Source organism: Geospiza fortis, unplaced genomic scaffold (assembly GCF_000277835.1).
Source record: "Geospiza fortis unplaced genomic scaffold, GeoFor_1.0 scaffold264, whole genome shotgun sequence".
NCBI classification, from domain to species: Eukaryota; Metazoa; Chordata; class Aves; order Passeriformes; family Thraupidae; genus Geospiza; species Geospiza fortis.
This window is the reverse complement of record NW_005054332.1, coordinates 3,328,073-3,352,241: the sequence shown is the minus strand read 5'-3', so window position 1 is coordinate 3,352,241 and position 24,169 is coordinate 3,328,073. Positions and strand designations below refer to the sequence as shown.

The 24,169-nt window shown below is 37.0% G+C and overlaps 1 protein-coding gene across 1 annotated transcript; it reads right to left on the bottom strand.

The window, feature by feature from the left end:
• Positions 1-1,641: 1,641 nt before the first annotated feature.
• LGSN (lengsin, lens protein with glutamine synthetase domain) lies at positions 1,642-22,729 on the bottom strand. The gene is made up of 4 exons (XM_005421690.1): positions 22,700-22,729; positions 14,828-15,824; positions 4,447-4,625; positions 1,642-2,841 (listed from the first exon to the last, which is right to left on the bottom strand). Exons 1-4 carry the CDS (start codon positions 22,727-22,729, stop codon positions 1,642-1,644), a joined length of 2,406 nt encoding a protein of 801 aa, XP_005421747.1.
• Between the last annotated feature and the right edge of the window lie 1,440 nt (positions 22,730-24,169).

Below are 24,169 nucleotides of genomic sequence, written 5' to 3'. Positions count from 1 at the left end.
GAAGAAGTGCTTGGGCAGCAGAGGAGAAGATTTTTTTTCAGAATGGGAAGTTCTCCTTAAATGCAAGGCTATGCAAATATATGCCCAATGCAAATTAGCCTCTAGCAAAGAAAAATAGTCCCCTATATGCCTGAAAATTGGGCATTCAAAAATGTATCATGAGAGTAAGAGGGAGAATCAAATCCACACACCAATCACAGACATGGGAATTCATCATGTTTCTGTAGATTATTTATTTCTTCTTGCTACCTGAGTATAAAACGAGTTCTTTGGAATCACACAAAAGCTTTAGCATACCGAGTGCTACATTTCAAGTACAATACTTTGTAGAGGAAGAATGGAAGATCCATCAGTAGGCAAGTAGCACATTCCTGTTCACACCTTCCCAGTTCTGCAAGTTGACAGAGGCATTGACTGAATCTTGTTTTTACTCCACTGATGACCAAACTTTCACTGACAAATTCCTACACATAGATCAAAATGTTGTGACAAGATAAAGACCAGAAATCACTGTTAATGCAGAGGTGGTGTAAGAAACAAAGATTATCTTTAATAATAAAGGATGACAGCAGTAACAAGAACAAAGAGCAAATCTAAACCCCACCTCCTGCTATTCCTAAAAATTACTTTTCTTTATACCAGCTGCCATTTCTAATTTTAGAATTGGGTCTTTTGTCCCTCTATTTTAACCATGACTTTTCAGTCTCTGAATTTGCATCTTCAATGTTTCTTTCTTGTTTAAACTTACTCTTACTCCTCAGTTGTTTTCTGCTTGCTTGATAAAATCAAGTTTCCTAAAAAAGTACAATTTAAGCTCTAAATTCTCTGGCTTTTTTGACTTTATTTTTTCCTCATTTGCCATTTAAATCTGAATTAACCCATTAACCATCAAAACAGATATAAAACCAACTCATTTTTTATTGCACAGTGGCCTGACACTGCTGACTTTCTATTAACTGTTCCCTCTTCAAGTTGCCATTTGATTTCTTTTAATATTTTTATTAACTATAATTCTTGAAAACTCCATTCAGCAGCAGAATTCATGATGTATAGATTACTATATAATCCAATCTGTCTTTTTTATTTATATCCATTAAGATACTGATTCCTGCCTCTCAGGTACTACAGCCTCAGTCCTTTGCCCCTCTCTCTACAATGTTCATTGTTCTAGCTTATGTTTTAAATCAAACTCATATTCTTTTGGTTTAGCAACCCATCAGTTACTGAATAGGCTGGAACAAATCCCATAACCATGCTGAACACAAAATTCCCCACCTTCCCCAGTTCTAAACCCCGCTCCTCGTCACCCCCATTTTTCTGCACGTTATATGGTCCTGTTACAGTTGAATAGTTGCTCTTCTCCATTTCACCTCCTCTTTTCTTCTTTTCACCAGCTGGTCTGCCAAAAAAAAACTCCATCTGTTTCTTAAAAGCTTGTTAATGTAATTTCATTAATATATCAGCTTTGTGCTGCATGATTGTATATGGACAATTAAGTGTAATTACCATGTACTGTACAAAGGGGGGGGGGGGGAATCCCAAAGCATTAAAACTTTTTAAAATATATTTAAAACTAATTTCAAGAATCTGAGCCATTTGCTGTACGCATTTACACAGCACCACTACAGAAGAGTGCTCCTTCTAAATAAAATATCCCAGGCATTTATTCCTTTCACTATCCATTTCTTCAGTTTCTAACTCGTAATGTTTCATGGCAACAAAGTATCGGATAAAAGTTTCACCTAATGCTTCCTTAATGCATGAATCTTTCTCGAGCGCAACCAGGGCATCTTCTAGTTTCAGAGGGATAGAGGCGTGTTTCAGATCAGCAGTGTGATTTTCCTCCTCAAGCATATCATCATACCTGAGTCCTCTCTTTACTCCATCTAGACCTGCAGCAATAGTAGCAGCAAGGACCAGGTACGGGTTTGCTGCAGCAGAACTTAATTTATTCTCTATGTAAGTGCCTTTTCCACCATGGCATTTGACATTAAAGGCGCAGCTGTTATCATTGTATGCCCACTTTGCATTTACAGTCTCTTTTGACTCTTTACTGTATTTAGAATAAGACTTGCGGCAGCTGGTGGTAGGAGCCATCAGGCAGCTGATAGCTGCTGTGTGTGCCAACAGACCTGACAGCCAGTTTTTTCCAAGCTCTGAGAGCTCCTCAACTCCATAACCAGCAGAAAACAAATTCTTCTGGCCATTCAGATCCCACAGGCTGTGTGATAGAGCCCCTGAATTGTAGAATCCTGATTCTGAGAAAAAGCTAGCCACGTAGTTATACTTCTTAGCCACCTCTTTAAGGCCTGTTCTAAATGTGAAGGCACTGTCAGCTGCATCTAGGCCAAACGCTGGATGAAAAGTGATCTCCATTTGCCCAGGCCCACTGGAAGAAGAAAAGCTTTCAATGTTGGCACCAGCATAATACATTCCTTCAATGAGTTCCTGAATGAAAGTCTGGTCATGGTTATTTAGTATTGTGGCTGCAGGAAAGGATATTGTCTTTGAATTTACAACCTCAGTAATGCCATAAATACAAAATTCATAAGTGAATGCAGAGTGCAAAGAAAAACCATTGTCCTGAAGCTGGCTCAGCTGTTTCTTGGCAATGTGCCTTGGGGACGTCATTAGTGGGGTGCCCAGCACGGTGAAGGAATCACATATCACTCTTGCAGTCTGCTCAGTCCAGGGTAGTATTCGAAACGTTGATAAATCAGGGTTCAGAATTATGTCACAATTGAAATTGGTTGCATTTATGTACTCTAATTCATTATCTTTAGGATTCAGCGTCAGTTCCAGGTAACTTCTGGGCATGGCAATACCATGAATTGCTTTCTCCTAAACACAGAGCAGAATGACATATTACCAAACCAGAAAACAGCTCAACAGTATTTTTATGCATGTAAAAGACATAAAATTCAGATTCTCAGGTAGAAAAATGATATTTTCATAAAAGAACACTAAAATGCAGTGATCACTGATGTGAAGGGTAAGAGCCAGTTGCTGTGTCTTTATAAAGCAGAACAACTTTCTGCAAGATTGTTACGAAAACTGTGCCATCAATGATAATTTTTAAAATTTCCATAAAGGACAAAAAATTGTTCAACACTTTTCTTGCATAGTGTTTATATAATTATGGGTATCACCAGTTAGATGCACACTTTGCAAGTCAGACTTTTATCTGTAGTTAGTCTATTTAGCTACCATTTTTTTAAGTAGACCCAAGTGACCACACAAGACTCATATCAATTCATTTCAGGCTGTAACTTCTCTTTAAATACTGTTTTTCAGATGCGACGTTTAACAGAAAAATCTCACTTTCTGGACTTAAAAAGTTTGGGACAAAATGCAGGGAACCACTTACAGGTGAGAAAAATTCATAATTATACTTTCTTCTCCATTTGAGAAGTTTCAACTGATGAAAATTAAATGCAGGCAAGACCCCAAGGAAGGATCATCTTCCTTTGATCAAGCACCTTTACGACTTCCCTTACGATCAAACATTTTTCTGATGAAAGCTGCAATTAGGCCAAGTTCTAACCAAGTGAAATTTGGCTCATATTTATATCTTACCTTTATTCTTCTAAGGGAAAAAATTGCCATTTGTGTAAGCACAGGAGACAAAACAAACACAGAAAGGAGAAATCTCAGAGCTGAAAATAGCCGATTTTACATTTTCATATGGAAACTGCATATGGTGGCTTCTCTTAGAATGAATGAATGAATGAATGAATGAATGAATGAATGAATGAATGAAGGAATGAAGTCTTCTTTTAAGCAGGTGGCAGATTACAGTATCAATGTGTGACACCCATAACCAAAACTGCACACTCTGGTGAACCCTGCTCCAAGATGTCTAAGCTGTCCCTTTGGCACTGAAAAAGGTGTCAAAGGTGACTACTCCATAGTAGTACCTCTCCCCCCTTGAACACTGCTACCTAATTTATCCTGCTTCCTAATTGGATTTTTATTTCCTGAATCATTACTATGGTAGATATTGCTGTTAAATCATTGTGCAACTCAATGATATTTTCCTATCTTATTGATAATTATGACAATTTTCATAGCTAAAATTATTGTATTTTCAGTAATTTTATTTCTTTCAGTGTTTACTCCTTTCTTTTTTTCAATTTAGAAATGTTCGGCAAACTAAAATTTTTATAATGTGTTGAATCTGAAAAAGTATTTCTGAGGGAAGAGATAATTAGAACTTCAAAGAACTGAAATTATTAGCCTTATCTAATTAGATTACTATTTGGAGGAAAGGAGGAATAAATTATTGCAGTGATGAAAGGAGTCTAGACCCTTTGGGAACATGAGCAAGGGGATGGAACAGATAATTTGTTCTAAATTGGAGTTGCTGCCTGCAGTATGAAAAAATATATAATTTAAGGATGGGGGCATGAGAACGCATAAAGATACAAGTAGAAACCAAAAACTTACTTGAAAAAACCGAGAAGGAACATTCTTTGATCTTGACACACCATGGAGGTCTATTGATTCAAATCTGACAAACTGCACGTTGTCCCTGGCCATCTGCTGCTTAATAAATTCAATATGAGAGAACAGGTAAAGGAGAGTTGGGTTTCCGAGGCCGTTTACGTCAGGGTCTCTGTTGAATGCTAGAAGTGAAGAGGAGTGTTCATGTCAAACAAAATAATGAATGCTGGAATAAGGCTCTCCTAAAAAGTGCAATAGTAGGAAATTGTGGCATGGGGTGTAAAAACAGAAATGACAAAAAGATATGGATCATGAAAGAGTTTTGCAAATAAACACAAATATTTTTCCCTGACATCCTGTAAAAAATTCCTTATTTTTTGGAATGCTCTGTAATTTAAACTCTTTTTCAAGTTAAGAAGGGAACACATGGTAAAACCAGGAATTTATGAGGTTTGTTGAGGGTTTTTAGGAGCAAAATCAGTAACTGGATACCTATTTCCCACTGAAAACTGACAGAACACATGTGCTGTTTCTTCAATGACTTCGTAAAGTGTGTTGATACGGAAATATAATAAAAAGGCACTTGTCTTCTACTAAACCTTTCTCAAGGCCTCTTGAGGAGGATTACCTTCTTCTCCAGCACAGGCAGTGGCTTTTAAGGGAAGTTTAGGCATTTATACATTTGCTGTTATGGAGTCATCAACTGTATTGCAGAAGCTGTAGGGCACTATAAACTTCTTGACATGAAGGCAATTACACCTGAGTATAACTTCTATAACAGAGCAGAGGGATGGGCACAGAAGCTACCTTTCTCCAACCTCAATCTCTCAGCCTGCTTTTCTTTGAAGTATCTGTGCATTGTTTTTATTCAAGTTAAACTACATAAGGCATTAACTTCCACTTGATACAATAAACTAAAACAACCAAGAGTAAAATTTTATATTAACAGGCAAAAAATTGGGAAAAATACATTTCTTTTCACATTTCTGGGAGAAAAGTGTTCCATTCTGAGGATGTGCGCAGATGAATTTTTGCAGAAGTTTCAAATCCACAGTGAAAGATCACCAACAGCAAGCATTCACCACCACCAACCTTCAAGTGGAAGTTTAAAGCTTCATGCCGATGTACTCTTGAGGTTGGTGGGTCCACCCTAATCTCTCCAGTAGCAAAGTACCCAAACTAGAGCAGATCTCCTCTAGCAGGAGCCAGCAGGCACAAACACAGCTTTTTGATCTCTCCTTTGGGGTAAGTAGGACTGGCAGTTGCAAGGCTTTAAGAAGGCTCACCAACTGGCCCAGCACAAGGCTGTCAGATAATTCCCTGAGAAGGCCACAAATTCATCGGTAGTCACAGATTTCTCAGAATCTTTGAGTATTACTGGAGCATCCTCCAGCTTCGATGGCAAGAAGGATAGTTTAGGTCAGTCAAGTAAGAAAGAGTTAAGTAATAACAGTGCTTCCTGAGGAATGGCAGCTGAAAGCACAGAACAATATTTAAGTAAGTATGAGAATACAGTAAAAATTGAACAGAAGGAAAATAATTTTATCACATTCACTTCTCTTCATGACATCTTTCTCTTTGGCATGGCTCTATATTCCTTATGGAATAGCCTTTTCATCCCAAATGTCTTCTATAAGCACTGGGGGAATATGGCCTTTAAAAGGTGAGTATTAAATAAGGAAGTCCTGCTTAAATGTTTTGTGCAACACTCACTCTGCTGTAGGTGCTGCCAAAACACAAGAGCAAGCAGGGAGGACTGGCCTTGCCCTGCCTATGCCACCAAGTTATTTGAATACCACTTCAGTCATCCTGTCATGTTGTTTTACAACATATAGTTTTACTGGCATTTACCAGATTTGACTTTTTTTATGAACATGACCAATATTTAGAAGTTTATTAAGATGTATAAATTATGGCTGTTTAATAGTTTAACAGAACTTTAAAAGATTCTGAAAATCTTCCTAAAGTTTATATCAAGAGAAGTTTTTTTACCTCCAAGGACACAACCTGAGGCTTTTACCTTTAGAGCAATGCTCAATGCCTTATTTTATACATGTTTAATTTCCTTGGCAAAGATGGTAAACATTTCCTGTCAACAACCTGTCACACCGAGATTTTTATGTCTTTGTAGTGTTCAAAGTAATGTTCAAAGTAAGGATTGGTTGACATCAGTCAACTTTTAATTTAAAATTTGCAAATATTTCTCTAAAATGTCCTGAAATGTTGTCTGTCAAATTTTCATCTACTGAACAAATATTTTTCAGATAAAAATATAGAAATCATGAAAAAAAAGCAACTTTAATTCTGATCCAATTAATTCTTTAAAACAGTATTCCTGAGAGATATAGATTCTATTAATCAGTATCTAAGAAAAACATGTATAATGTTGTATTATTGATGCATAAATTCATTTTAAAAGTACAGCTACAAATATATTTAATTTAAATATCTGCCAATGGCAGATGATTTTCCAAATTTTATATACGTGTGTCTTCAAGCTAAAGTTCTTTAAATAAATACATAATTCCATATGTGAACAAACATTTACAGAAAATTCATAAACATACATTTTTTCTAAAGAATACTAAGAAAGAAAAAATTAGTAACTAAAGGAGCAAGAATTTGTCTTCTCCAGTTAGACTTTTACAATCAAAGATATTTTTAAATTATGAGAATAAATTGTATATATTGGTCTGGTATTAGTCTAGAATTAATCTATATACCCATGTAGACACCCTGCTATTCAAAAGACACTTATTCATCGACAAGAACTTTTTCCAAAATCTTTTAGAACCAACAGAAACAGTCATGCAGCTTTCGCACACTTTTTAGAGTTCATCTTTTATATAATTTTCAGATTAGCTTTCTCATTGAAATAATGTTTCTGTAAATTGTAAGATAGATTAAAATGTCATCTCTGATTGATTTTGGAAATATGTGAGGGGATTTGTTTCTTAAGTAATAATTAGTGAATAACTACTAGCTGCTCACTTTTCCACTGCATAGGACCCAAAATATATTTTCTTGGTAGACACTAAATAAATCACTGTCAAACTACATCCATGATTCCAACAATTATTAAAGATTGGAAAAGCATAGTAGGGAACTCAATACTCTGTCTTTACTCAGTTCATATAGTCACTATCCGGAGCATTAGCTACTAGAGGTAAAGTAGCTAATACATATTTGACAGGCCTAGCTGATTTAGAATCACAGTCTAAAAGTTTTACATTCTTCTAAGGGAGGGTTCTGTTCACAAGTGTAACTTTTTCTCTAGTTTTCTGAGTGCCTAGAAATAAGGGCATCTTCCTTTTTGTTTCAGAAAATCTTGTTAAAGAAACATGTAACTTCCATGAGATGCTCAAATTTTTGTTCGTGTATTCATTTTTTTAAAAATCAAATAAAAAATCCAAACTGGCCGTCTTTCTTTAAGCAAATCATTAAATATCTACATCAGTTTGGGATGACATAGGAAAGATGTTTGTTTGTCCATGGTTCTGTCTGCATTTCCCAATTAGTTACCACTAAGAAACAATCAGTAATATTCCCATTTCTACTGTAATTAGTACAAAATATCTACAAATACGAACTATCTTCACATATTTTAAACATATTAATTGCACAAAGTTGTTGGTGGTGGTGTTTTATTTTTATTTTTATTTTTATTTTTATTTTTATTTTTATTTTTATTTTTATTTTTATTTTTATTATTATTAGAGAGTTACCATTCTTAGATTATTAATATTTAAATAATCCAGATTGGTAAGAGCAGCTAAGGCAAATAGTTGACATCAGCTTTCCCTTCTCAGCAACAATAAAGTGACAAAAAGAAGAAAATGCACGTCGCAGATCAATCTCTCATTTTCAACTTGTTCAAGGACATTAAACCACACCACAACTCAAGCAAACAGTTTCTCAGTTCTAGAAGATGCTACTATGTTAGAAATCTAACACAGGATGCTCTGAAATTCTATATTTGGCCCCCTTTCCAAAAACAGATACCTTGTGTTGATGGTACTCACTAGAAATGAGTCCCACAGGGTAATCACACAACTACACTCTTCTAAATCCTATGGAAATTACTGTCAGAACCAGTTTAAATATGTCTGCTCCTCCTTACAGTACTCTGGTTGGTATAGTTAAGAACAGCCAGTTTACTTGTTTTACACAGCATGTTATTTACTGTTCTCACTTTTGCCTTCGAACATTAGCCACCTTTATTTCTCAAACTTTATATGACAGCTTTTCCTACAGCTGAGATAATTATTATTGCTACTTTTCTATTCCCATCTGTTTTTTTGACATGGTAAGTAGACATGAGTTGCATTCAAATGCTCTATTGATGCAAACAGCGATCAGAAGCATCTTAGGTGGAAAAAATACGCAATTTCCATTTCTTTCTCACCTAAAAAAACATTTCACCAAAACCTCTTAATGATTTGATTTCTGCAGTAAAGCACATAAAAAGTTGTTTCCTACCTTGTATTTTAACTCACCTATGAGACTCTTAACAGGGGAATAAATATGTAAGCTTACCAGAAACTCTCAAAGGATACAAGACAGTAAAAATATTTCCCTGATCTGTTTGACAGTGAACTTTTTATGTTCATTTTTTTCCATTTATTTCTTTGTCTCATGATGGTCTGCTCTATATTTTAAACTTAACTGCAAAGCAGGTTTTTTACTAACATGACCATGCAGAAGCTAGGCTTTTTCTTGAGTTCTCTGGCTAATTTAGAGGCTGTCATATAGCTTAAATCAGCCATGAATGATTCTTCTTAACAGTATGACAACAACATGACACAGCTTCTCAGAGAGGATACATCTTCAAGAGTCAAATGCAAAGTACATTTTTATCTTTCAATAAGTGAGAGATGAAATAAATGACCTATATTTTCTACATCCCAGGATATTTATATAATATCTGCAATGAATGAGAAAATCATCACAGTTGTGTACAAAATTTAGAGGATTTGAAAACAAAATGTGCAGGTGTCTGAAAGAAATTTAAGTTATGAAATACCCAATGTAATTACCTAAGTGATAATTCTAAGATTAAACTACACTGGCCTATCTTTCTTCAAAATCAAAAAGAAAATTTGGATTTATGGAGGAATCATTGAGTAAAGTTGTGTGAACCAAGGCGTGCACTGTTGCAAACTGGGAAGTCCCTACTGGTCTAAAAATATTTGTCCTAATTTAAAAAAATCAGGAGAATCATAGAACAGGTTGGGTTGAAAGAAACCTTAGAGATCATCTTGTTCTGGCGCCAAATCCATGGGCAAGGACACCTTCCACTAGACCAGGTTGTTCAAATCTCCATCCAATCTGGCCTTGAACACTTCCAGGATGAGAGACAGCACTATGCTTAATGGGAAGCAAGGTTAATTAGGGAAGAGACTTTGTACAATATTGAAGGTAAGGACTAAACTTTTCATTAATATGTTATAGAAGGAGAAGCAGCTGGCAACCATAGCAAGCAAAGAATGCCTTGCCCTTACATTAGGTCCAATCTAACAATTTTTGCAACCTTTAACTATTACTGTAAAGAAAGCAAGCATCTCCATTGGGTGGGAAGAATTACTGTCAGAATACACCTCTTTCTCACAGAATCATGCCATGACTAGCTTACAACAAATACCAGAGACAGACGAGTTGAATCTCAGCTGAAAGAGGACAAAATAGATCAGAAGGACTGGATGGAAGTCCTGTCTGAGCATTTTTCTTTCACATAGATTAAGAGGAAAGATGGGAAATCATGCAGAGTCATAGAGGAGGATGATTTCATCTATTAGTATGGAAGATAAAAGACTGAAGAGTTTTTGGTTCTTTTGGTTTGTTCTTAGAGTTCATTAGGTAAAAAAGAAATGGTCAGTTGTATACAGCTTAGTTTGTAAAGAAAAGGAAAGAAAAAGAAAAAATATTTAATTTTTTTCAACAGAAAATAAGGGCAAGCAAGGGGGTTTAGAAAGGAGCTGAGCTTCAGCCCTGCTATGCTCCAACTCTGTTCAAAACGTAGAAAAGAGAGAAAAATTTTGTTGAGCCACAGAAAAGGCATGAGGAAAGAACATGAAGGAACAGTTTATCTTTGGTTCTTCACTTTAGGAGAATTGCAAGAATGGCACAGATTGTGTCACATACAAAGTGGAAAAGGGTACCAAGTGAAAAAGACAGTCCTAAGTCCCAAAGTAAGACAGTGTTATGCTGCAGGAATTACAGCAGAGGCAGTGACTATGAAGTGACCTCTTATATTCCCTGATTGTTCACCTGCAGCTCCCAAAGAGTCCCCATTTCTATTTCCTTGTGACTGACTGGTTTTGCTGAGCAGAATCAGTGGGGGCACACGTCTCCTCTGGGTGAGAACAGAGGACAGTGAAACCACATGAGGAGTTGAAATTTGGTTCAGACTGTGTGAGCAAATTTTTGTATGTCAAAAGAGAAAAGCCTAGGCTATTTCTTTGCTGAAGGATTCATAATTCTGTCCCTAAATATTAGGTAGCATAATTTGTTAATGCCTCATTATTAAAAATAAGAGCTTTGAACAAGTCAAAAGTAAGAATATGAGGTTAATATTGTAATAGAAAACAAGATTTCTTGTAGGACTGATGAAATCCACTTCTAAGTATGAAATACAGCCTGCTAATATCTTCTTGATATGTTTTTCTTTAAAAAACCAAGTTAACAAAGGAACTTAGTGTTTGGGGTCAGCATGTGATTCTTGAAACATTCAGACTTTCTTGTGCACTTGAAATTTCAACAGTCTCTAGGTAGCTATTGGTGCCTGCAGCCATAGCTGAAACATATTTTCTTTCTTCAGTTTCCTCTCAAGCAGTTCTTGGCCTCATGTTGGTCATATTTACATGGCCATGTGCGACATATACTCAAGAATACGAGTGCTGTTGAGAGGACCTGCTTTGGGAGCTGTCCTGGATGCCCAGCTCTGCAGTCTGCACTGAGTAGATTTTAAAACATTTTTTATCCTGGCTACCTACCAAGACACACAAAGCAAATTTGAAGCCTCAGATGAGAGACTTATTCCAGTGCTTTGCTCACCTACAGCTACCTGGGAGTGATGTAGTTTCCTAAGGTCCAGAAGAGCAATTTCTCCTCAGCCTGTGCGATGTCACCAGGCTCAGCTGGTCCTTCGGCCCACACAGAGTGCCTGTGGCTGCTGAGGCCACCCTCAGTCCCTGGCTCTGGGAGCCCACATGCCCCTGTGTCGTGTGGGGATGATACACCAAGAGTCTTGGGCATCATGATCCTTGGGGGCTTCATACTGCTTGAATAAAGTTATTTCCTCTGGCCTCCTCTCTGGCCGCTGTAGAATTAATATTCTAATGTAGCAGCACACAGAGCAGCACGTGGTAACATTTCAGTTCAGAGAGGTCAGTACTGTCAAACATTTCAGTTCAGAGAGGTCAGTACTCACCTGCCCTATGTGCTATACACACTATACATACAGCACATGCATGAATTCATCCTGTGTGCATGTACTACCATGAATGGTTATTTAATACTACATGCATCTTTTACTGTTATTCTTATCCTTCACTGTTTGGAATCATCCCTCTTTGTCTCCCAAGAAAGCAGGCATTGAACAGCTTAAGAAGCACCTGGTAATTGATGACTACATACCAACTTGCAGAAATTCATATCATTATCAGATATAGACACTTCAGCAAATAAAATTCCTAAATTCAGGTTAGTGCTGGCAGTATATTCACCTAATTAGCTGCATGTGTTAGTTTCTACCTTTCTTTTTTCCCGTCTAGCTTTAGATTGAGTTTTAGCTTTAGCTTCAGCTCCAGTTCCTCTGACATTGTTCAAGTAACATTTTTCTTACTAACCTAAGTATCTTACATGTCTGCTTCTTTCCTTTTATTTCTTCCCATGCCCAAGTACTTTTTTTACAAAAGATATGACAAGAAATGGACAAAATGCAGATCAGAATTTTGGAAAAAATATACGGATTTATAATTCTAGAGAGATGTTAGCCATGTAACTAACATGCCTGTGTATAAATCCTCTGATGTACTCTGAATCACTGATGCCCAGCTACATGTTTTAACCTTTCTACTGCTGATCTCTAGAGATTGTCCCTTAACTCTGTACTTTTATAACAATAAAGTACATTTCTGTTTTGGCCATAGCTCAACACTGAGTAAATCTGAAATATAACTTGTAATTTTTCCAAATATTTGGGATGAAGTCTTCTGATTTGAGCAAGTTCAAATATTTGAAAACTTGCAAATGATTGGAGATTGTATTTCAGATCTACTCAAAGTCAAGATGTCTTTAGATCCAATACTTCAGGCACTTTGGTAACTGAAATATTAACATAATGTTTTAGTCCAAAAGAAATGAAAATATTTAGGATTTGGTCTTATCAATCAATATATTACCACAGGCAACAATGAACTATTGTTTATGCAAATGCTCATTAAGCAGTGCAGAAATTTATCTAGAGCTTTCTTTTCTTCAGTTAAGTTACTGAATGTATTCAATGGAAATTAAATCTTGAACACATACAGTTCTTATTAAGTAGAAATTATTTCTGTGCATTCCATTAACGAGTTGAAATGCACAGTGAGGCCTACCACTTGTTTGGTCAAAGCCAAATGGAATCCAAACCTCATGAGATTCCAAAATATTTGATATTGAATACTTCTCTGATGAGACATAGCAGTTTTCTCCCAGCTCCCCTCAAAGTTACTTCTCACCTGTAGGTCTCTTGCAGCCATCACTACCACCAGTCATACAGGGCAGGGTTAATCCCAGGCAGCTTTAGGCATCTCAGACAAATGACCCAAACTAATCATCATGGGGCTTCTTCTCCGCTGAGTGAAAATATACACCCACCTTCAGAGATCAGTTTTTCATCCACCTCTAATACGTCCCTGAAGACAAAACGCCTCTCTTTACTGACTAGGTAATAAACTTGGATTAGCTACTTCAAGTTGAGTTACAACTGGCTTGAAATCTCCCTGTGGAATCTACAACTAATCTCATCAGTTCTCTCTACCTTGTAAGTGGTGTTTTGACAAAGAATAATTAGTCCTATGTTTTAAAATATACTTGCTGGTTTTGCAGACTGTGAGAACACAGTATTGTTTAAATTTTGATAATGAATTTTGCTAGCCTTTAACAATGTGAAAAAGAAAGGGAACAGCATCAAGCACAGGCTGAGAAATGATCCTCTAAACTTTTTATTCTAATAGACATGAATAGAGAGTGGTTCAAGTGTGAAGTATCTTCTCACAGCTTTGTATTTCTCATGCAGTGCCTTGAGTAAACACTGATACTGTTCATGGATTTCTTTTTCAGACTTGTTCAAAGTGGGTAATTCAAAATGTCTGCCAAGAAATCCTGCTGCAGCTGATAACAATAGACAGGTTCAAATTGTCTGTTTTCAGAATATCTATAGTAGGGTTTCTATCCATCTGCCAGGAGACTTGAAAAAAGAGGATAAATTAATACTATTATAAATATTTCATTGCTATTATTATATTTTCTTATATAGTTAATGATGGATAAAGTATTTTATCGATGAAGAGATTCATATTTCTTGTGTTAGTAAGGCAAGTCAAAAGGCAAGATATCTGTCCTGGAAAGCTGATAATGTGATCTTGTACTGATGCTCAAGGAAATGTATTCATCTCATATTCATACAACTGACAAACCGATGTTTTTGTGCTTCCTGGAAACAGAACAACAAACTGCTCAAACCCATTACATTATCACAGCTAATAACAGTTTTCAGTTTGCTGATCCATCTAGCCCAGAGCTTTTACAAAGAAATCACAGCCTATTAGTAGCAATTAATTGTCTCTACAAACACTTCCAAAATGGACTTACTGAACAGCATGAAAATAAGTGGAAGTTTTCTCTGCCTCATTTGCTTTTCTTCCCCTATAATTTGCAAGAGATGTTTTTGTGTTCCAGTCCTCTCACAAGACAAATAATTGAAAACACCATTCCTACACTGGAACAATTTCTACTGCTGGAAATGTTTTTTAAAAAAATAAACTTTAAGAAGTGCAGAGACCATCAGAGCTTTGCAGTATGTAGCAGAATTTTGGGAAATGCTGCCTTCACTCAGTTTAAATGAGGAAATATTTTAGTTTTAGTGAAAAAGACATGATCACTTGTGCGTGAAAGTTTTTGGCAGGTAGTTGGGCTTTATAAATACCTTGCTTAAAAAAAAATAGGAAAAGCAGCATAGATGTAGAGCACAATATCCAATCCATCCTGATCACACAGAAACCACAGGTGTCAGTACTCTCATGCACTAGCTCCGACTTAAATTTGTAGTTTAGCAAAACACCACAAAACAACAGGAGCATTTTCTTTAAGGGGAGAGCAGGTGATGTTTAAGTACCCTTACCGTCGAGGCATGTGGAGGAGTCAAACTGCACCTCAGGAGCTGTGCTGTCTGCAGGTGTAGGAGCTGCTGGAAGTCCCAGAATAAGGTGATCCACATCGCTTCCCACTGGCTGCTGCTGATCAGAGCCAGCAGAGCTGAGGACCAGGACGGTTTTGCTCTGCTGCCCCATTCCCTCCTTGTGGAAGCTGAGATACTTTTGTTTTTCCTCTCCAAAATGGGGACTAAAAGTCTCAAAGGGCCGGCCCTGCTTGTCAGCTGTTTTCTCCTGGGGCTTCAAATTTTTCTGAGCAAAAGTGCCGCCTGTCTTGCCACAGAAATTGGGCCCATGAGAAGGCAGATGACCTTCACTCAGCAGGTTTTTCAACTCTTGTAGACTTCGTTTAGAAATGCCAGGTGCCCCCTTGAAGACCTCTCCAGTTCGGCTCCCTGGTATGGATGTGGCGCTTCCCAGGGAGCCCATCTTTGTCATGTGAAACTTGACAATGTTTTCTTCCATCCCACCCTGTTCTTCTGGCTTATCCCCTGCCTGCTCACTGTGCTTCTCCCTCCACGCTGCCTCCGTGCAGCCACCTTTCTCTGCACCCCTCACAGGCTGCACACTTGTGGGCAGCTTCATCTGGGCTGCTGTATCTGTTTCCTCATGCATTTTTCGTAATACTCTTTTCCCAGTATCAGCATATTCCTGGGTTTCTCGTGTTTCTCCACACCTGTCTTCTTTATCATCGCTGCCAGAGTTGGAATTGTCATGACCTCCTCTGTCCTTTTGTGCTGCAGGAAAGGTAGTGGGGTTTTGGAGACACTGCTCTGATGGCAGCTCTGAGCAACCAGTGGTTCCTTTAAGTGGACAAGGATCTGGGACCTTTGAGGTGCGGGACAGCTCCATCTTCTCATTTTCTAGAGGAGGAACATACTTTGTAGGACCTTTGATTCCCTTTTTCTTTCTGAAACCACATATATTGTTGCCATCAACTTCATCATTGTCACTTTCAGATGTGTTCTGTAACCAGCAATAAAATATACACCAAACAACATGCATGAATGACACAAACATGGCAATGGAGCACTACCACCTGCTGCATTCACCTTGTAGTACTTCCACTACTTCTTGATGATGGAAGTCTCAAAAGTGAACACTTTTTTTGATCTTTAAAATATATCACAGAATTCTTTTTCTTATGTTTTACAACAAAATTACAGAGAACACCATAATACTGCTCTTAGGCAGATTTAGTAGATTATAATAGAAGACATACTACGTTGTGTGACATCATTTACCAAATGTGTCCTTCAAAGTTGAAAAAATGTATTTTAGTACTTACAATTAAGTATATTCCTGGTCATATTAAAAGTATTTGTATTTATAAAGGAAATTTATTGCCCTGAAACCAGAACACTGGCAATTCTTATGAGTGTGAGGATTGAAACCTGAAAATAAGCAGCTTTTAAATTAATTTCAGGACGTAATTTGGACAAATAACTGAACTTTCAGAACAGTGTTTAAAAGAAAAAACTCATATTCGGATGTTTAAATAGGAAAGAACCCAATGTTTACCTTTATATATGACACTGATAAAGCTTATATTGTAGTGGTGGGAACAGATTTTAAAATGGATGCAAACCTGTGGAAAAAGTGGAAAAAGGAGCTACAAAAAGTAATGTGTTTGCATTATCCCCAGATATATCAAGTATCTGGATCACCATCTCTCCTAAGTATCCTGATCTTATCTCAAGTGTGATTAATTTGATGGTGACAGGGAAAGGGACAGGAAATCAAAACCAGACACTTTCAAATTTAAAAAAATAGCACAGATTTCAATATTGTGAGTGATTAATTGTCACAATAGTGATTGAATTCTTCATCTCACGACGTCTTAAAAAAGACTCCCTAATTTAGTTTAACCAAAATCACTGCATATCCAATCACAAACTGTTATATTACTAATGAATACCTACTCAAGTATGTATTTAAGAGATATGAACACTTCTTGGCTTGCTTGGATTGGACTGGAATTAGCACCAGTAAAAACACTGGGAAATCAAGGGATATCCTCAGAATGAGACCATTCTTTACCTTTTCCACAAAGGAATAATCTGCACTCTCTCCAATTTCTGGATTTCCAGAAGAAGGGATCTGCACAAAAGCAAAGTGAATGCCAGCCTGGGTAAGGTAAAAGTGGATTTCTTTTGGAAGACAAAGGCATGTAGAAGGAAAGGCGGAAGCATCCAGTGTGCATATGGAATGAAGCAGCATGGCCTGCATGAAGTTCATTAGGAACTCCCCTTTTTTACAATTTTCTCACCATACTATTTTCAATCATTTTGTAATCAAAAGAGGTTCACGGCTTCTCTCCTAAAGAAGAGCTCACAGGAATGTTTCCTCCCTCTCTCCCGCCTCTCCCAGTTTGCCATGACAGGCTGTATGTCCAGCTGCTTTGGAGCTCACTGGGACTCTGCTGTTGGTGTGGCAGGCAGCTGGCCAGCAGCTCTGTGGGGAGGATAAACCCCTGGCTCCCACGCACATATCCTGGCAGGGACATGCCTGTGATGCCCACTTGCAATCAAACACAGTCACTGGTGCATTCACAACAGAAATCCTTTCCTACTCCAGTTTTAACACTCTGTGTTAATGAACTCATTTCTTCATCCAAGGGCTTTGATTTATTCCCATTACACACCCTATAACACCCCATAAAATAATTCTGGGTGTTTGCTGCCTTCACATTTGCCCATGCAGAATAGACCTAATTCTTACAGCTCTGTATCATTATGGAATAGAAACACAATAAAAAGGACTTTTTTGAAAAGAAAAGTGGACAAAACCAGATTGTAATTCAGAATTATAATTTTAATACTTTCCTTAGTAATACAAAAAGGGAATGAGGCTGGGGGAGAAGCAGTAGTGGTGGAGGAACTGGGGTCTGCCAAATGGAAAAACACAGGTCTTAAAATAAAACATTCATCATATTTAATTTCTAAACATGTAACATTATTTTTTGAGAGAAAGTAGACAAGAGTTCCAGCTATGAAAGCTATAGTCATTTTAAAAAATTATATTATCATTAATTTATGACAAATATTTGCATTAATATCTTTTGTGGCAGAGGCTGCTATCATCAAAATATCTTGATCTACAATTTATGGGGTTTTCAGAATTCTTTTGTTTCCTTTGAGTAACTCAAAACCAGTAACATAATCATAACGCCATATGCATTTCTGCTTTATAATGTATGCTGATAGCTATAGAAAATTTTTTAAATAGATGAAATTTTTGCCTGTTATCCATATTGTAGACCTCTAAAAATATTAGGCAAAATGACTGAAGGAAAGTTGAGCTCATCCTTTTTTATAACATCTCTACTGAAGTCAGGAAAAGGATTGTATAGATGTCAAAAGCAAAATGTCAGAAAACTACTTATTCATATAACTAGCCATTCTAAAGGATTTCACAAACACAAGATACTATTCCCGCACTATAATCCTTACTGAAACAAATTCCTTCTGAATAGACATGAGCAGGAGAAGGACTGATCACTTGTAAGTTTGTAAATGGAAATTTTCTTTTGCAACAGACCACTAATAACTGATGCTTCTATAGTAGTTTGCAAAGGGTTTATTCTCCACGAATAATTAGGATATGGTACTACAGTTTGATTTTAGACCCAAAAGAAATACTGTACTCATTACTCTTAAACAAAAACAGTGATAATTTTTACTTTCAAATAAAGAAAACTCTTACAATTATACAGAGAACAACCTATTAATTACTTTAGGTTCTCAGCACATTGTGCATTTTTGCAGGAAAATGACTCTTAATTTCTAAATAAACTCAGATATTATGGACTTTCATTTAGAAAATGTCATTTTTCATTTCATTTCATTTCATTTCATTTCATTCACAGTATTTTCTGCAGTGAAATAAACATTTCTATATTTGTTGCAAGGTACCACTACAGCATCTCTTCATATTAAAGACAGTCAAATGCATGAGATATAACACAGACTTTGACTTATTTGTCTAGTAATTTATGTGGTGTGTACCATCAGAAAAGGCTTAGTACATGGGTACAGAGAGGAGACCACCCAGGAATAGGACTTATGAATTGTCTGTTTAACTTTTTATTTCTTGAAAGGATTTTTTTTTCTGCAGAAGACAGAGATGGTTAAGTGAAATAGTGCCTTGAAAGAGATACAGTGAGCTAGCTATAAATCATTACTTAATTTAATTGAACCATGTGTCATGCTGTGCTGAGAGGAAAGTAAAACAGTCATGGCATTAATATAGCAAAAATTTTGACTACTTGTAATTTCCTTTCTGAGTGCTCTGAAAGTTTTTGTTGCTCTTCATCAACAGCATTAGGAAATAAGCTACTTTAAAGTTCTTTTACCCAACATTTGTTTCAGCTTGAATTAATTTTTGTTTGCTGATTTTCAAAAACTTGCTTGCACCTTAAGTCAGAGGTCTTGGCAGTTCTGAAATTTGCCTCTCTGTCTTAGCAAGTGAACGCTTGGGCAGCGATTCAAATATTCCTGCCAGAAGAATCAGCTCCAAAATACAAACTGTGTGAGCCACATTGTGTGACAGATCTGAGATTTAGGTTCTAAAGTTTTATCTGATGTTATTTTTCATTGATATTTATTGGTACTTGCCCAAGCTCTGATTTCTGTTAGGTCTACTTGTGCCAGTGCTGAAATTTGTACTGATACATCGATCCCCTCTGCACTGGAGTTTGCACCTGGTAAGGCTTCAGGTAGAGGAGGACCAGTGCAAGTCCTACAAGAGGCAGGAAGAGTAGGCTGGATCACACTTCATTTCCCTTTATGGATAATCTCAACTCATAATAAATAGCAGTTTTACTTGTCTTGACTTTGCGCTGGCTGTGTTGCTCTGAGTACACAAGAGTCTGGATGTCTCTGACTATCAACAGATAAGGGCTACACTTAAGCTTTACAGCAGCATGTTAAGGCACCATGCAGGCAGGAAGAGAAGAGGACAGAGGACAGTAACAGCAGGCAAGTATTTCAGCAGATGATATTGCTTGCTCTACTTAACCAGATTAAGTGCCGCTTCTGGCATGCGACCAGGATTCTACATCTGAGGAACATTCTATATCTTGTGATAACACAGAAAATATAAATCTAAAGCAATTTTTCTTAATCAGTTTGTGTTCATTTTTGGGCTTTGTACAGTTCTGAAGTGAAGCATTAACTACATAATGAAATACAGCACTGCCAAAAGGCAGTTCAACTGTAAACCTACCGAGCTGAGAGCATTGGAAATGTAAAGTATTGCCTTTGGGAGGAATAACAAATACAGACTTCTGTGGTGCATGAAACAGGTGAAAATCCAGGGCAATTCTTGAACTTTTGCCTTAAAATGTTATTATAGGTGACTGAAAATATATCTGTAGTTTTCTATGTGGCAAATTCAGATGCTGCAGAGGCAACCTTCTATTTTTCTCCTACTTTTTGTTTGTGTAGGCATCAATGTCATGACTTCAAGCAAGACTGCAAGCACTATTGTATTTTATAAACCTCTCTCAAAAACATATTGACAAAAAGAGACATGGAAATGAGAAAGATAAACTCTCAGTAAAGCATTTGAAAGGAGGGGAAGAAAGAGAAAAAAGGAGTTAGTTTAAAAAGAGCTCTGAATAACTCTAGATGAAGAGCTGCTGAAGGATTTCTATCAAAGGAAAAGATGAAAGTGGCAAGGTGAAACTCTAGCAGGAGCTTTAGTATACCTAACCAACAAAATAACTCAGTGTTCCTGCTACTGACTACCTAAAAAAGTGATGCAAGCATTCAACAAAAGACAATAGGAACTAAGTCACATTTCTCTTTTTTTATTTCATATCATTAACTGATTGTTAAAAGGTCAACTTGTGATGGTCTTTTTGACTCAGTGCTATAGATTTTTCAAGAATGAAAAGTTATTTTTGCAAAGAACATCTAAATGTCAAAATCTGGTAAGCCTAAGAAGTAGAAAAACGTGGGAAGCTAAAACAAAAGAAAAAATATATAGAGTTTGGTTGGATGCGTTTTCTTATATATGAAAAGTTAATTACTTCACTTAGGTTATTTTTTTTTAATCATATAAAACACTGTTGAAAAACTGAAATTAAATGTTTCCCATCTAAAAAAATGTAAAAATGTTGTTCAGGTCATGCTGACATGGGACGTTATTCTCATTGTTTGAAATTTTTTCTGGTTCTAATTCAAAAGCTAGTTTTTCAGTGTTTTCAAATACTGTCATATTCCAAATGCTGCAGAATTTTTTCTGTCCCACTCTGGCTGTCATGAGGTTACCCTTTACAGTTCTCCCAGTTTGGTACATCAAGTTTATTTAATCTTTTTTGTGTAGTAATGAATTTCAAATACTTGAAGCCAAGTCAGCAGGAGGTGCTGCTTAAGACCTCACACAACAGTATACATAAAGCAAGTAGTTCTGTGTCCAAGTGATTTCCCTGCCCCTTTCCCTGGCAGGAGGAAAGCATTGCCCTGCTGCTTCCCCAGCAACCAGGCAGTGAAGGAGCAGAGGATGCAAGAACAAATTATCTACTGCTTGGAATTAATGGAGCTTCACTGGAGTCACTGGAGCTACAAAGATTTGAACCAGGACAGAATCCGGGCATGGAGTTTTACCGAGGACAACACAGATATTTCCAGGGAGTATCTCCAAGCACAGAGAGGGGGTTTGGCTCTTGGGTGCAGTGCTGAAGCAAGGCATGCGTGCGACGATAAACAGACATTGATTGTTTGTAAGCAACAAACATGAGGATCACATACTTTGTCAAGATATTGCTGTGACTAATTTCTCCCTCAGTGACCTTGTTTGATAAAGAGGTTCTTTGAGAGTGATTTACTGCTACAAAAACCTTGTTGTGAAGGATGTGAAAGTGGCATAAATGTTAGGTACATCTCCTTATTTTGCAGTTTGAGAAGTTGAAGCACAAACTTGCCATAGGTCAAGGGAGATGTGTGGCAATGTGAGGAGCAGAAGGAATCTCCTTCCTTCTTTGAAACTTTTAAATATTCTCAAGAGTATTAATATCCTTCATGAGAAAATTAATGGAGTGAAGTTAGTGAGGTTAGCTCACAATATTGTGCTACTTATTTTCACATCTAACATCTGCCATTGTCTGTTACACCCATTTAAAGCCTTCATACTACACACACAATTATCGAAAAAGCTTCTCAAGGTCATTGATTATCTTGCTGCCTCAAAGCAAGAGTTGTCCTTGTAACAAGATTATTTGCAATTACTTTCCCTTGACTATGTTACCTGCACTGTGTTAAAAAAAATCCCTAAATAAGGCAGAGTCTCAAAATGAATAAGCTCAAAATGAATAATGATCTTTCCTTCACAGCAGTTTGGGACCACGGAAGTATGAATTCAGGACCAGAATCTGCTTTAAAATGCAATTATATAGAAACTAAGCATTTCCATTTGGGTCAGTAGCCTGACTCAAGAGTGTCACTTTCTAATCCAGGTCAGATCCCAATCCACAGATTGTAGTGCTTTCAATGCGGTTAATGAAGTCAAAGCCAATATGTTTCTCCAATAATATTAATAGGGTCAGATTTCAGACATCTGTTTCTGTTACTTTTGATAAAGCTATAAATGAAATGAATAGGAAGTAAAAATCTCTTGGACTTGCTTTCTAAAGCAAATTGAGTGTTTTCAGGTTAAATAAGAACCCTGTCTTTGACCTCCATTTCCTTCAGAATCAGACCATGCTCAACATACATGCATGAAGAGCCTTGCACATAATTCACAAGGAACAACACACTCACTTGAAACCTTGAGGTAGATGCAAGAAGTATTTTATATCAGTATATCTGCTTGGAAATAATTTATGATCAATCTCTTACCTGCTGACTAAGATCTTCTTTTTTGTTCATGTCCACTTCATTCTAGTTCAGGTCCGTTAGAAATGGCCTAGTAAGAGTCTGGTAGAAAGGTATCCCATATTTATAGGCACAGACACAATGAAGGTTCGTTCAAACAGAATTGCTGTAAAGTTCTTTTCCCAGAAGTCCATGCAGATGATGAACCATGGAGAGCAACCCCAACGAGTCATGGCCAAGAGCACTGCTCTCTGGAACAGCACAGAAGTAGTAAACTGACAGACACACATTATTAAGCTGCCTGCCTGGAGACAAAGACAACTGAGCATAAAACTGGTTTGCTCAACTTTTCTCATCACAAAAGGCTTTTGTCCTGTAACAAGCCATTTCTGTTCTGGAATAGAAACTATTGTTAGGCTCCTTAGAGGTAAAACCTGTACTGGGCATTACAACAGCAGTATGTTTTTGAGGCACATGAACAGGGATTTGAAAGGCACACAACACTGCAAGAACAACATGCAGCACCAGCCAGTTATTCTGGCTTGCATGTTGTAAATTAATAGAGAGGCATCTGGCTGTATTAGAGCTGGAGAGGGGTCATTTTACATTCAATATCTAAAAATATTTCAAGATTAGATAGTTAAGCTTGTCTTTCTTTTTTTTTTCTTTTTATTTTTCAGGTTTAATATGTATTCAAAGGACTGTTTTTAGCTGACGTTTCATTCATTCAAATTCCTTTGGATTTTGGACAACCAAACACTCAATAAATTCAAGTTCAGATTTAATTATGTGAAAACTCAGATTTGGCATTGTTTTAATACTCAAAAAAAAAAAAAAGTTTGTTACCCAAAATAACAACTATGCATTAGGAGCTGTAATTCACAAAAATCTTGGGCATCACCAGTCCAATGCATAAATATAAGTGCCCAAGTCCCAAATTGGGATTCTGAAAATCGTTCCTTTTCTTATAGGCCAGAGATCCTACGTTTGTGACTGAATCTATGCAATTTCTGTAACTGCCCCGTTCTGAACTCGTCACAGACCAGAGCAGGCAACAATTGGAAGTTCACTACTATTCAAGAAATGGGCTTATTTATAAGTCTTGACATTTTGTCGGCCAGACTTAAAAAAAAATCAACACCCAGACCATTCAATAGAACCAGGCTCCTACAAGACAGATAGCATGGAAGTCAGCATTTTGCTTTCAGAATAGTTCTTTCAAAAATGTTTGCCTTAGACTTCCATCACACAACAGTAGGCACAATTGCACAGTTCCTTTTCTAGGCAATGTATAGCTGTCATAGACCTACAGTCTGCCATGGCAGAGATGCTTGTGAGCCTGCTAGGATGAGCTATGTCAAAAGGACACTTCTGAGTAGGACCACTCACACCTCTGAGACAGAGGCCAGACAGCAAATATTCTTCTAGCTTCCCATTTTTACAGTTTTGAATGCAAGCAGGAACAACCTCAGTTCTTAATTTAAAAAAGACATA